Source organism: Tympanuchus pallidicinctus, unplaced genomic scaffold (genome assembly GCF_026119805.1).
Source record: "Tympanuchus pallidicinctus isolate F22 unplaced genomic scaffold, pur_lepc_1.0 scaffold3, whole genome shotgun sequence".
NCBI classification, from domain to species: domain Eukaryota; kingdom Metazoa; phylum Chordata; class Aves; order Galliformes; family Phasianidae; genus Tympanuchus; species Tympanuchus pallidicinctus.
Window position 1 is genome coordinate 78,542,288 of NW_026294747.1, and position 14,273 is coordinate 78,556,560.

Below are 14,273 nucleotides of genomic sequence, written 5' to 3' on the forward strand. Positions count from 1 at the left end.
TGAGTACTGAAAATGTTTCAGTTTAAATGTTACTGTGAGGAACGTGGAGAGATTTGTGTTATTTTTATCTGTATTTAATTAGAAGAGCTGGGAATTGATACAGCTGTCCAAGAAAAGAGGAGCATGGTGTTAGATACCCAGCCAGACATCTGGGAGTACAAGGAAACTGGGCTGTTCTTTTGGACTTTCTTCTGCCTTGTTTTCTGACAGTGGGAGGAAGCATGGATAAGGGTTATTCTGACAACAGTTCTGATGAAACAAGAATCGGAGTAGGAGAGACTAAAAGCACAACCTGAAATTTGGAAGGAAAATACTTTCATGATGCTAATATGTTTACTTACATCTGGACAGTAATAAATAGTTTTGATTAGTTCAGATGTTTGCCCTATGCATATTAAAAAAAAAAAAAAAAAAAAAAAAAAAAAAATCATGTTGTTTATAAATATTACACTTAAAATGAGATTCTATCCAGAACTAATGTTTCTGAATGGCATTTTGATTGTGTATTCATGTTACTTACCATGTAGCATTATTCAGTCTACATGTGGTATGAGGTAAAGCATAGGAAAGAGTTCAGGAGAAGGCTGGATGAATTCATTAAGAAAAGAATACCAGGCTGGTAGACTTCTGGCTGAAGTTCCCGAGTTGCAATAGAAGCCAAGAAGATCCTTAGGAGAGGCATTGTGTGCTTGCCCTGCTATGTTTCCTTCCTTTCCTAAATATCTGCTTTTGGCCATTGTTGGAGACAGAGTACTGACCTCGATGGATCTTTTTCTCAGTCTAATCAGTCTTATCTTCTTATATTTGTGTTGTGACAGCATGCCAATATTTGTGGTCACAACATCAATGCACAGCAAATGATGTATGAACATAGAGTGTGCAGCTCAGGTTTAATCCTCTCAATAAAGCCGAGAGTACAGAGTAGAATGAATCAGAGAGAGGTTGTGCAGCTTGGTCCATTCTTGGCTATTATAGAATCACAAGGTTGGAAACGACCTATAAGATCATCTAGTCCAACTGTCTCCTCATCGCCATTGCCACCACTAGCATTAAACCATATCACACAGCACATCGTCCAGATGCCTCTTGAACACTGCCAGGGATGGCAACTCCACCACCTCTCTGGGCAGGACATTCCAGTGCCTGACCACTCTCTGAGAGAAAAAGTTCTCCCTTATGTCTAAATTTGGGGCTGGTGGTGGTGAAGGGTGACTGTGCAAATGGCACTCCTTAAAGATAACTGCAGCACACATTAAAGTCATGTGAGGTATGATGAAAAGACTGGAATAGTCTATAGAAAATAATAAAACCGATGTAACTGACCTAATTTTAAAAAGACAATGAAACAGAAAATAGGAAGCATCACGAGGTGGTTTGTGAAAGCAACATGTGCTGTTACATAGTGTGACTCTTGCAACACAGGAAAAAACAGGTATATGTTATCTCTGCCTTCATTGTGATAAAGGAACCAAGGGTGAACTGGGAAAGTAAATAAATTACAGCTGAAGTCTTTGAACAAAACTCTTTGTTATTTACTATTAAAAACAAAAAACCTGGATTCTCTGGTCAGCTGGTTTAACTTCATCAGCAAGTAATTGATTAACTTCATCAGCTGTGTGAAGGGAGCAAAATCTTAAGCAGGTGTCAGAGGGCAGTGTGCTGTAGAAGCAGAACAAATCTTTAAGGAGTGATGTGGGAAATGGAGCATGGCAGCTGCAGCAGCCCCTGAGGAAGGTGCTGCATAAAGCTTTGCAGATGTGTATGAAGAGGAGGTAGTGGAGGAAAGGAGAAGGGGCTCCTGAGTTTTGATGGGCAGTCAACCCTTAACCAGAGAACTAATCCTTCTGTTGTTTTTCAGCTGTCCCTTTTTCAGTAGATGCCATACTGTGGCTGTTGATCCCCCATACACCAGGTTGGTGCTTTGTAACAGTGTTCTTTAGAACTTATTCTGTCACTTTTGAGCATGGGTTACTATTAGAAAGAGAAGGATCAAAGAGAGTTGAGGAAGTGTGGATAAGAGTACTGGGAGGCATCCCCTCAGCTAAAGGGAAACTCAGGTGAATTAGCATTACTTGGGATTGAGGCAGTGACATGGCTAAGTCTGCAATTATTTAAAATACTTGAGTTGTTCGTTTTTCTTTAACAATTAGCCAGGTTTGAGATCCTCCTCCACAGTTGCATTTCCCTCCTTAAGAAGGGAGCATTGCTAAGGCTCCTGTCATATCTCTGCATCTGAGCTGATTTCCTAGGTGCAATTAATTTGCATTGAATTCTGGCTGTGCTCTCTTGTCTTCTATAGAAGAACCTTTGCATTGCAAGCATGCACTACTGGAGAAGTAGATGGACACCACCATTTCATTTCACACAGCTACATACCAAAGCACAAGATAGTGGTGAAGTGTTGCTGCTAGTACAGGATGAACTTCAACCTGAATTAGGTAGAAACAAATGTTCTGTTACTTCCTGCCAAATCTGTGCACAAACTATTCTCTCTAGAGATGTTTCTCAGCTATAATGTCAGTGAGGTAATGGAATGATCTATCCCAGAAGGAGGTGTTCACGCCAGCTCTCTCCTAGTTATAATGAACAGCCCCTATGCTAATGCCAGATACTTGCAGGGTTTCCATTCTGTTCCTCCAAAAAATGCTGCCTTAATCCAGTCTATTTTGGTAAAATTGAAAGGATTGACCTATTTTTCTTTTTAAAATGATTTATAGATCTCTCAGCTTGGCTAGGCTAAGGGGCATTCACTAGGAATAGAGCAATAAGTTAAAATATAATGGAAGTAGTGTGTTATGCAAGGACTAGATAGATGTCCAGAGCTCTCTTTCCATTCCAGGCTTAGATAGGTGTCCAGAGCTCTTTTCATCCTATAATCAGGGCATATTGAAAGTCACCTAGTCTTCAGGTCTACCATTTTCTAAGCTGTAAAGCATGCAAGGAGAGAAGTTGAAAGGAGTTGTTTCTTCTTCCTCCTTGGAATAGCAACATCATCCCCATCCTCAGTGGTTTGTTGCTCGTAGTCGTTTGTTATATTAGAGTTAATTAGTTGGAAAGAAAAGCTTGAATCGAAGATTGACAGGCAGCAGATAGTCAATGCGTACTCAGTATGCAAAAGCAATCAATGGAGAAAAGACAATATTTTGTAGCCTGTGGCCTCTGTGAAGGTCTGAGACGGAAAGGACCAGTGAATGGCAGCTGCTGTTATCTCTAGAGATAGCAGCTACAACTGTTGCTGTTTTGCTCTCTTCAGTAGAGATTTGAAGTGTGAGCAACTTGAATGAGTTAACTATTAAGCAAAAGGGAAAAACACATGATTGTGGTGGGACTGGAGGTACAGGTAGCTCCTAGCATAGGGAAGGGAAAGATACACAGAGCTGCTCCAAACAGGGAGAGAAAAGTAACATCTTGTGCGAGGGGAATAGGGAGACTAGCAAAAGCAAAGGAGGGCATGTCACATAGAAAGCTGTCTGGGGGGACGGAGAGACTGCAGAAACCCTGATAGATAGTAGAAAGCACAGGGAGTGACTAGATGGAGTCCCTGGTACAGTGGGGAAATTGAGAATCACCGCCTGGGGGAAGGAAATAAAAGGTCAAGAACTGAGTGCAGGAGTACCAGGGGAGGGTAGGAAGTGAGTTCCATCTTGGCTTGCAGAGCCATAGGCCCAAGTACATATGGGGCTGCCCCCAGCTCTTCAACAAGCATCCACTCGTAATGGCTGCTGCTGGGGTCACAGCTTGCACCTACTCGCCTCACAGACAGAGGTTACATGGAGAATCGTGTTGCCAGGCTGGATGCTGCAGGGGCCTGAAGAGCAATGGTGTCCATGGTATGAAATTAGGCATGATATTTCTTTTGAGATGGATTCTGCTGAAATAGTGGAGGAAAATAGGCAACATGCAAATTTTGGCTCTCAGAACAGATGATTTTGCATTGTTCAAATACTTTTGAGCCCTACCCAAATCCTTTCTTGGTCTTTTCCATTGTCTGCGGCTGGCCCTGAATTTGGGAGCCCTAGCGTGTATCATGAATACAGCCTACATGTTCCAAAAAAAAAAAAGCAAGTCCCCCTGTTTGATCATCTCCTCAGTATCTGGGGACTGAGCCATTTTCAATTCAGAGCTACCATATTTGGTTAAAACTGTATTTTGCTGTTGCAATCCATGGGATGCTGTTTGGTACTGCTAACTTGTTTATGTCATCTGCTCAATGAATTACTGGCTGGAAGCTGCTCCTTCTATGCAAATACTCCTTGCCAGCCACTGTGGTTTTAATATCTTATTTTTTTGGGGGGGTAATGCTCTGGGCCTTTCAATGTTACCAAATTATCTTTCCTTTCTCAATGTGCAAGTTAGTGAGATATTCCCACCGCATTGGGCTGTGCAGTGCTGAGGCATAGAGTGCTTGGCTGTCCAAAGGTCAAAAGCACAATGATCAGACACATGCAGATCTGAATTAATTATCTCTCAAAGCTCCAGCAGGCAGAAGAAAAAAAATGTACTGGGTGTCTGGATTATTTGTACACTGTCAAACTTCAATTAAGATACCTGAGATAAAGATTACCCTTATAGGACAGGACAGCAGCATGAGCACCTTGTGAATAAGGAGCTGTGTGAGAGCAAAGGGCAGCCTGGCTCCCAAAAGTACTATTCAGCACAAGAGGTTTCACTTCAAACTCAGCGCAGCTGGAGGAGAGCAATGCCTTGGGCTGCTCCTGTTCCTGGGCTGTTAGTTTTGTTGTTACTGCTTGCTGGATTGAGCTGTGAATCAAACCACTATGAAAAAAAGAGGCAGAAAAGAAATGTTTATGATGAACAGTAAGTACCAGTGCTATTAGCAGTTGCAAATGGATCTGCTCATAAGATAGGCTTTAAGCATTATTAATGGGAGCAGAATGATTTTACCACATGTCTTTTCAATCTACACTTTGGCAGCAGATATGTGCAACTAACTTATTTTTATTTTCTCTGTAATACAACAGGCCTCGTCTGTCCTCAGAGCAGGGCAACCTGGTGTTCCATGCTGGCTCCAGCAAAAATATTGAGTTTAGAACCGGGCCACTGGGGAAAATAAAGCTTAATGAAGAAGATCTTGCAGAAATGTTTAGTCAGGTGATGTAGTTACTTATCCCTAAGGTGTTTTCATTTCCAGTTTTGCACATTAATAATTGAATTTTTTTCAGAATTTTTCTCAGCAAATGTTTGATTTGTTTGGTACAACTGTTTTTCTATGTTATATCTGTTAGCACTGTAATATTTGAGCTATTGCAGACATGTAAAGTAATAAATTAATTACATAAAGTAATTAAAAGATTAAACTGTGTTTGGAACAGAGCTCTCTGTATTCAGAAGGACTTTATAAGAGTAAGGTGAAGAAAGTACAAAACCTTCCCAAGCTTTTAAAAAAGCGAGGCTTGCTTTCAAGCTTCTGAGGAAGCAAAACTCATTTCACGTCATCTATTTTTAATAATTTAGATGAGAGAAAATAAAGCAGAGATTCAAGAACTTAAGAAAGCCAATGGAGTCTCTCAGAATGTGTCCCACCAAGTCTCTCTGCTGGATTCCAAGGTGAGCTGTACCCCTGTGTTGTATTCCAGCAGCATTCCAAGTTTTCTGTTCCTCAGAATAAGGTGACTACTGATTCATTTTGGTATTTCTGGGCTTCAATTCAGAACTGGAGCAGAGTCCATATTTAACATTAGTTTAGAGTGTATGTTTGACATCGAAGGTACTGATTTGATATCTGGAGACTGGAAACATCCCTATAATTCTCATAATTTTTAGTTACCAGGATTATTCTTTTGCTCACTGTTGACATCTCTATGGACTACGTTCTCTGATGTTTAAGGAAATCAAATCTTACTAAATTCAGGCTATAGACTATATATATTCCCATACGTGTTACATAGACATGCCATTGCTTGGATGCAAATTGTCATAGGTGTTTGCAGTGGAAACAAAAGACCCTTGAAGTAGTCTTTTCAGATAGTAAAGATTCTTTTCCAGAAAAATATAAGATGGAAATCCTTTATCTGTCTTGGCTTAAATGTTAAATGTGCTGCCATGACTTCCTTATAGGAAAATATTTTATAGCCTTTGAGATTGCCCTTATGGGACATTGCTCTGGTATGCATCCATCATATTCCCTGATTCATTTTCTTCTTGCTATTTGTGGTTTTAACCAACTGAGATATGCTGAACTTTTCCTTGGCTTTCAGTGTGCCTGCCACCTCAGACCTCAGTCTGTCATACTCTTGTGAGCACCTGAACTTTCCTGTTGGAGTATTCACATTCTTAAAGTTTATAGAATCATAGAATATTTTGGGTTGGAAGGGACGCTTCAAGGTTATCTGGTTCAAATCCCCTGCAATGAACAGGGGCACCTACAGCTTCTCCCTTAAAGCCCCCCTGCAGATACTGAAAGGCTTCTCTCAGCTCTCCCCAGAGCCTTCTCTTCTCCAGGCTGCATAGCCCCAGCTCTCTCAGCCAGTCATCACAGGGAAGGCATTCCATCCTTGAGATCATTTTTGTGGTCCTCCTTTGGACAAACTCCAACAGGTCCATGTTAAGCAAGGTAAGTACCTTAACGCATCATCACAGGATAGGCTTTTTTTGTAGGCAAGTTTGGATATATCCTGTTGAAAAGCCGTCAGCTTTTCAGCATAAAACCCTTAAATCCCAGAGAATGGGGCCTGATTTTAACCTGATTATCACCTGGTTTCACAGAGCAGCTCTTCTCTTGTCCCCAAAAAAAACACTCAAGAAAACCCAGCATGCTGGCACCCAGTCACTCTGCGGTGACCCTCATGCCAAGTGCAATTAATTTGAATTTCTCTTGCAGGTCACAAATCTTGACATGCAACTTCAAAGCTTAGAGCAGGTGAGTACATGGGAAATAAACTGAAGATCAGAAAAGAGCTCTACCCAAATAAACAAAGTAAGCTTTATTAAATTAAATGGTTTCTGTCCTCTCACGTATCACTCAGGAAAAGCTTTTCTGGTGACAGGAGATTAAAAAAAGCCAAGGTTTGTAAAGGAGGTGAAATGCCTTCTTACAAAACATAAACTGTGTAGGAGCCTGCATTCCTTACAGGAAAAACAGTTGTAGACTGAAAAATAACAACTGGATACCAAGGAAAAATACACTCTTCCTTCACTGATCTCTGAAGACAAAGACAGAGAACTCAAATTGGGTTTTGTACTGCATGGGAAATATCTGATTTTCAACAACCGGCTGCTTCCCCATGAGCATGTGGCAGCCACAGCTACCGCTGCCAGTAAAGCAGTTGTTGGATGAGTCACATGTGAAATGAAGATATCCCTTCTGGCCTCACTAACAGCCTGTCATTGAGGAACAGTTTCTGATAGTATTTACATCTTGCAGAGCTTTTCTTACCCCATGGCTTACACTATGCTGTGTCAGATCTGTCATGCTAAATCATATTTTAGTTGTATTTTCGTACAGATATGTTCAAAACAGCTCCAAAGCTTTGCAAATTAATCTTGCTGAAAGAAAAAGTGAGGGGGAACCCCCCAGAAAAAGATAAAAATAAAGGGTTCATCTTGAGAATAAATGCTGAAGAATCACTAAATAAGAAGGAAGATAATTCCCTGCTCTGCTCCTGGGTTTCAGACACTGCAGAGCAAAGCCTGCAGCAGCAACCCCTGTGAGAACTCAGGGACCTGCGTGAACTCGCTGGATGGCTTCTTCTGCCTCTGTCCCAGCAACTGGAGGGTGAGTCTTCAGCCTCCTCGAGTGTGTGTCAGCTTGAGTGCGTGACGTGTATTTTAACTACAAGGGTATACCTGGCTTATTGCAGCCATGGCAAGGCGTGTATTAAGATTGTTCGGGATGGGGTGATGTGCACTGACTAGCAAAATAACCGTATCAGAGTCATTGTGTGTTTTAAGTGCAATACATTTGATTCTCAACAATAATGACATATACCCCAAAAGATGGAAGCCCAAGCCACGGGGCCAGACCCTGTGCTGTTACACACAGGTGATGTCCCATGAAGTCAGTGGTCTGACACAATATGTCCTCCTTTTCTGCTGAGCAGGATGACTAAACTGCATACCTGCTGCTGGTATGACACAATCATATGGAGGGAATGGGGGAAGGAATGACATTTATTGAAGCCCAAAGAAGTAAAACAAATGGAGATGTCAGTAATCAATCACATCCCAAGTTTTCGAAATCCAAAGGCCTTCTTGGCAAAGGCTTTTATGGTGCTGTTACATGCATTTGGAGATGGAACGATTCCATTTTTTCTCAACGACACTCAGCCTGAAAGCTGTCCCAGTGAGACTGGGGTCAAAATTGATGTGCTTTCTGTCCTGATGAAACAGCATCTCCTGATAAAAACAGCCTGAAATGAAGTTTTCTCAGCCTTTTGCTATTAAGTTGGGAAGCAGGGGGAGGTGGCAGTACTCAACTGTCCATATGCTCTCTGCAGACATCTGAAATATTTCATCTCTCTTCTGACTGATAGCCAGGATTGCAGAACTCAGCTGAACAATAGAGTTCTGTTATAATGCTTCATAAGGGAAGCTGTGTTGATAGCAGCCTGTGGTTTGTGTATGTTTGGAAACTATATTAAACCTTGGCTCCATGGTTTGCTTCATTTCTCTGTTACTTGGAAAATAAACTGGTGTTCCATTTCACCTTAGGGCCTCCACTGCTCAGAGGATGTTAATGAATGCCAGATTTATGCTGGAACAGCACTGGGCTGCCAGAATGGAGCCACTTGTGTGAACACACCAGGCAGCTACAGGTAATTTTTCAAAACCATACACTAAAATTCTATACAAAACACTGCTATGTTTGTAACATCTATCCCATGCAGCACAAGTTTGGGAAAGAAGTCGATGTATTTTCTGTGCACCATAGTCCATTTCAGTCTGAGAGACCACAAAATCCCCAATACTGTACAGCCAAGTGCACCACGGACGTGTTTATATTACTTGTTTTGACACAGAAAGGGCAGCAAGAACCAGGTTTGTCACACAACCACACTGGGGATGAAGATTATCACCCCTCCTTTATCACCTGCCCATGAGACAGAGGAGAGCGAGGAAATGGATGAGGTGGGCAGGAGAAGAGCTTTGCTCCACAAGGCTATGACTTGCTGGAAAGCTCCCGAACAGGCAAAGCTCCCATCAGACAAAGGGAGGAGAGGTACTGCCTGTAGCAGACAGGCCAGGAGGGTGCTTGGGCCTCAGAGACATCAGCTCCCTGCAGTTCACCTTCCTCCAGCTGCGTCCAGCCAGAGGCAGACCTTGTTCAGCTCCTTGGGAAATATGCTGCTCTTCGCAGGGCAAGCTGGCCTGAACACCCCACATCTTGTTTTCCATACTGGCAAATAATAAACAACTTTCAGATAAACAAGTTTCAGATGTAATACAAAGCTCTCCCTGTGCAGTGGCTGGATAGCATGCCACATCCTTCTGCAAAGCAGTTAGTCTCCAGCTTCAACATGAAAGCTTTAGCATGCACAAAAATTTGCTTGGCATAAGACAGGCTTATAAGCCTGGCTTTGTCAGCTCTTGGAGTAACCTCACAAAAGGGAAATTTTCATGCAGCTCCTCATGCTTCACAATGGCATAGAGCTGGGGATGCATGTCTGCTCTGCTTTGATTTTAAGGGTCTTTGTGGCTTCCTTGCAGCCATCCTCTACACAGATGTTTAGGAAGGAAACAACACAAAGCATCCTGCCTTTACTTATTGTTCCTAGCTGTGCTCAGCAGTGTACAGATGTGTGATTATATTAAGGTTTGATAGACAAATCCTTTTGCTCTTCTCTCAGGTGTTTTCAATTGTGTTTGCACAGTCATGATTCCTGTAAGTTTGTTCCCAGTGCCATTCCTACAAATGTTACACTGTTACCTCACACAAATGAGGATCTCTTTGTGAGTCATACAAATTGTGATATTGCTTTTTTTGCATTGCACCCTCAGGATTACTGTTCTATCCTTTCTTTGCATCCACTGTATTTTCTTCCTAGCCTCCAGCCACATCTTGCTGTATTCATTTCTGAGTGCTCCTCAGATGTCAAATGCATTCTGATAGTGCACTGTGGCTGACTCTTGTGGGGTACAGCAAGCCCCGCTCCTGCACCGCTGCCTTCATATGCTGTGGATAAAAAAAATGATATTTAACTTTCCATAGCCCCCAGGGGTATCGCCAGGTGTACCATCAGATGGAGGCTAATGCAGTCTTCCCTCTTTGCTCAGGTCCTTTAGTTACAGGCCTCAAGCTCTAATAGAGGAAAGCACTGTGGTATGAGGAAGCAGTAAGTATCATGGAAATGCTTTCCCCAGTCAGCATCGCAATAGGAACATTGCACCATTTGGACAAAAGGTGTGAGGGTCACCACGTCCACCAGACATTTGTGTGGTAATTGGAGCAGTGGGGCCTCCGCAGGATGTGCTGTTAGCAGGGACGGGACCAGCACGGTGTCACACAACTCTGCTCTGATGTTTGGCTGAAGCTCCTTGTAGCCTGACCTGCTTCTCAAAGCTGAGCAGCATCAAATTGGGAATGGATTAACCCTAGCCAGACTGAGCAGGAGACAGTGCCATGTTCATCCTCCTTCAGAGCCTCTGATTGCCTGCTGTGTCCTTTGGAGTTGACTGCGCAGCTCTGTACTTTGAACATGCAGAACTGCTCTGGTTCCCTGCCTGCCACCTCTCTGCATGCCCAGGCTGATCTGCTGCACTCCCAGTGTGTATCTGCTGACTCTTACAATGCAGATTTGCAGTACAGCAGACTGCACACAGGCATTAAGATACTGTGGCGTTTTTAAACTGAACTTTATCAGGGTCACCTGTCCTGAGTGTAGGGTTCAATTACCTGCAGTTGGCTTATCACACTGCCTTTTCAGCTCAGCACATGATACCCTGACAAGGATAGCACAGTGTATTAATAAATCACTCCAACATCCAGATCAGCTGCAATGGAATTCTCTGATTCTGTGGGTAAGTGCTTGTGTAGAGTGGTTTTCACTGGCCAGCTTAAAAGAAAGTGAGCAAGGATGCGTAAAGTACTGTATGAGAATCGGGCACCTCAGCACGCCACTTGCAAATAAGCATTTGCAAATCAGTTTCATTTTTTGAAGGTGATAGCTAACTGATTGGAGGCCTTCTGTAGGTTGTGGCTCCATTCTGTGATGTTTTGAATTCTCAGATTTGTTCCATGTGATAATTAAGGTCCAGAGAAAAGGAGTTATCTTAGAAACTCTCAGTTTTGTTGTGTCTGTGCAATGCTATGACCAAGGTAGGCCCTGCGGGTTGAAAAAGAAAAAGCTGCTGTGTCAGCTGTAGTTGGCACAGTACTGCTTTGGTGGGAGTGCAAGGAATGACAGCTTGGGAAGGTGAGTAGGGATGCTCCTTAGGCAGGGACTTTGAGCATTGTAGATAGGAGGTAAGCACCAAGCCCTGATGCCAAAGCATGTCTGTGTATTGCTAGAGGTAGAGCTTTAGGCAGCTGGCAACATATGAGGGACACAAAGTGAAATGCGAATTTTAGGTGCTCTCTGGCTGAAGTGCAAACTTCCAGGCTCATGTTCTGCTGAAGCCTTGTGTTAGACATCTCTTTTCCTGGTCCTGTGCTTGTGACAAGATACTGTGGTCAGCCATGGACATGTACGAGTCCTGTGTGATTCCTGAGTCCTTACTGGAAAGCTTTGCTACTGTGCAAGGTTACTAATGGGACTGTCAATATTATGAAATACACAGGGATTTTGTGAGGAACATCACACAGAGAGTGCAGACTAATCCCTTGCTATTGGAAAAACGTGGCCTTCATGTGCTATACTTGGAAAACATTTCGATTTTTCTTCCTGCTTTTACCTTTAGCTGCTCCTGTACTCCAGAAACCTATGGACCCTACTGTGCCTCAAAGTTTGATGACTGTCAGGAAGGATCTCAGACGCTCTGTGAGCATGGCACCTGTGTTGATGCAGAACGAGACACCCCCAACGAGGTAAGAAGCAATATGCATCTCATTATACAGCACAAATACCACCGAGTGCCACAAACCTATGTAGCATGCACTGCTTGCTGGAAGACAGTAAGAAATGCCGCTGTACAAAATAACCTAATCTCTGTGATGTCCCAAGGACAACAGAAAGAATTGCAAATGCCTTGTGTCTTGTTAAAGATACTTGTCAAAGTGTTTTTGACCCAAAATGTCATTCAAAACATAATATTCTTGCTGTTGGGGAGTGCAATATGAAGTTGCTGGAATATTTTATTACTGAAATTTTTCAGAAGGACAAATATGGTTCTTATTTTCCTTGGGAAAAGCAATACCAATGGAACACTGACAGGTGGTCTGGTGGCTGCTGCCTGTGTTTGGTGCTCATTACTGTCCATTTGACTTGGTCTCTGATTCTAAGCCTGAGCAGTCCAAGTGTCTGCACTGGGCGAATGTAAGCATATACTTGAACAGCCTTCTGCAACAAGCCAGACAATTGTTTGGGGAAAATCTAGGTACAAGGTGTTCCCTCCGAAGGGATGGATGGAAGATGCCAGCTTTGGCTTTTTCCAATCAGAGCAGCCCTGCAGAACTACTCTGGCAGACTTGGACTCCTTAGCACCCTTATACACCCATGCACTGTTCCAGACACACCAAGTATTCTTTGTGCTAACGTAATCTTTTCTCGATTTGTAGAAGTCTTCACACCCCATTAGTTGCTTTCTGCCCATTTTTGTGGAGAAATCTTTTCAAAAGGATTCAGTTTTGGCTTAACAGTTTCTGTTCCTACGTCAGTCAACAATAAAGCTCCCATTAGGTTTAATTGGACTGAAGCTAGGTAAATGTTGAAATCTAGCCTTTGGCAAAGACTGGAAGAGAAAATTGTTGTCATTTAAAAAAAAATGTTTTGCAATTTGCTCTGCATGTTACAGGTTACTGAAAATCTTGCTTAAAAGAAAACAGCCAAGCTGATTTCAGGTTGCTTATGCTGATCTGTTTACCCTATATACAAAGCAAGTTGATGAATTTTAGTATGTTTATGTACAGTTCATAATTACTGTTCATTTTCTCTGGAAGACTTGGGGTAAATTACAGGTTACTTTGATGAACATAATAAATGAGCCTGCTGCTCCTTCCACTATTTAAATAGTTAAATTCAGAAAGAGGAATAAATGAAAACACTATCAAAGCAATTCCAGAAATAAAATGTGCAAACCATGCAACGCTCAGAAAGCTTTCTTGCTGTAGTTTAAGAGATGATTTATAAAATGAACTCTTATCCTTTCCCATTCCTCTGAAATATGCACTATATATGTGCAGCCCAAGTATAGCTGTATCTGTGACGCTGGCTGGATGTCCCCTCCTGGCAGCCCCATCTGCAGTGCTGATATAGATGAATGCAGCCTTCCTGACCCTCCGTGTTCACAGAATCCACTTGTGCGGTGCCACAACACACTCGGCTCCTACTCGTGTGATCCCTGCCCCACAGGTATGGCGTCTTTCCTTGCTCTCATGCTGGGAGGGATGGCAGCAGGTAGGACTGCTGTCATAAGCAGAATGAAGATCCATGTAGGAGTAATTTCATGAAGACCTTTGATCTGTGTTCTGCAGAATAAATGCGTAGATGTTATGTCTTATCTGCATAACATGGAAAGTGGATTTTAAAGCATGATTTATCCCATCCTTAAATGGACATCTAAATAAGTCAGACAAATTAAATTCTTGAAGTGCCTATTTCTTTTCACTGATTTTAACATGTAGTAGAAATGCTAAGTCACAGCTTGATCTAGTGATTGAGCACCTGGTGGGAAGGCAGAGCCAACTCAGGAGCTCAGGTGTATGCAATGAAACTGAGTGACTGGAAGGGGTCAGCCAGGATCCACCCCTTTCCAGACCTCAGGTAAAGGCTGGTAGTGGAGGTAAGGGTATCTTGCTGGAGATCCCTGTGTACCTGAAGCCTTTTGAAGGTAAGCAGATTCTTTCCTGTATTTTTGTCCTCGTGGTTGTTGTATCTGAGCATGTCTTCACTTACTGCAGCCTAGGACTTTGCTGCTCTGTTATCATTGCTGTGCTTTCTGATGTTTTACAGCATTACAGCTCAGAATGACTGGAGTGCGATAGGTAAGGTGAATCCTATCCACCATGTGTGGGACTCAATTAATATGTCTGCTACCTTAAGGAAACCCCAACAGAAATCTAATTATCCCTTCAAGCCATGAAGCCTATGGTCTGTTTTCCTGAGTCAGCTATATTGTATGTACAGGAGGGATGTAGGAGAAGTGTTAGAAGTATTTAA

At 42.6% G+C, this 14,273-nt stretch overlaps 1 protein-coding gene across 1 annotated transcript in view; it reads left to right on the forward strand.

Moving 5' to 3' along the window:
* Positions 1–4,560: 4,560 nt before the first annotated feature.
* The window catches only part of CUBN (cubilin), a 132,036-nt gene continuing 122,323 nt past the window's right edge, over positions 4,561–14,273 (forward strand). Inside the window, exons 1-8 of the mRNA XM_052696991.1 lie at positions 4,561–4,818; positions 4,983–5,112; positions 5,476–5,568; positions 6,842–6,880; positions 7,634–7,735; positions 8,671–8,774; positions 11,857–11,983; positions 13,298–13,466. Coding sequence (XP_052552951.1) covers positions 4,700–4,818; positions 4,983–5,112; positions 5,476–5,568; positions 6,842–6,880; positions 7,634–7,735; positions 8,671–8,774; positions 11,857–11,983; positions 13,298–13,466 — 883 coding nt within the window. The 5' untranslated portion in view covers positions 4,561–4,699. The remainder of the gene's footprint in view (positions 4,819–4,982; positions 5,113–5,475; positions 5,569–6,841; positions 6,881–7,633; positions 7,736–8,670; positions 8,775–11,856; positions 11,984–13,297; positions 13,467–14,273) is intronic.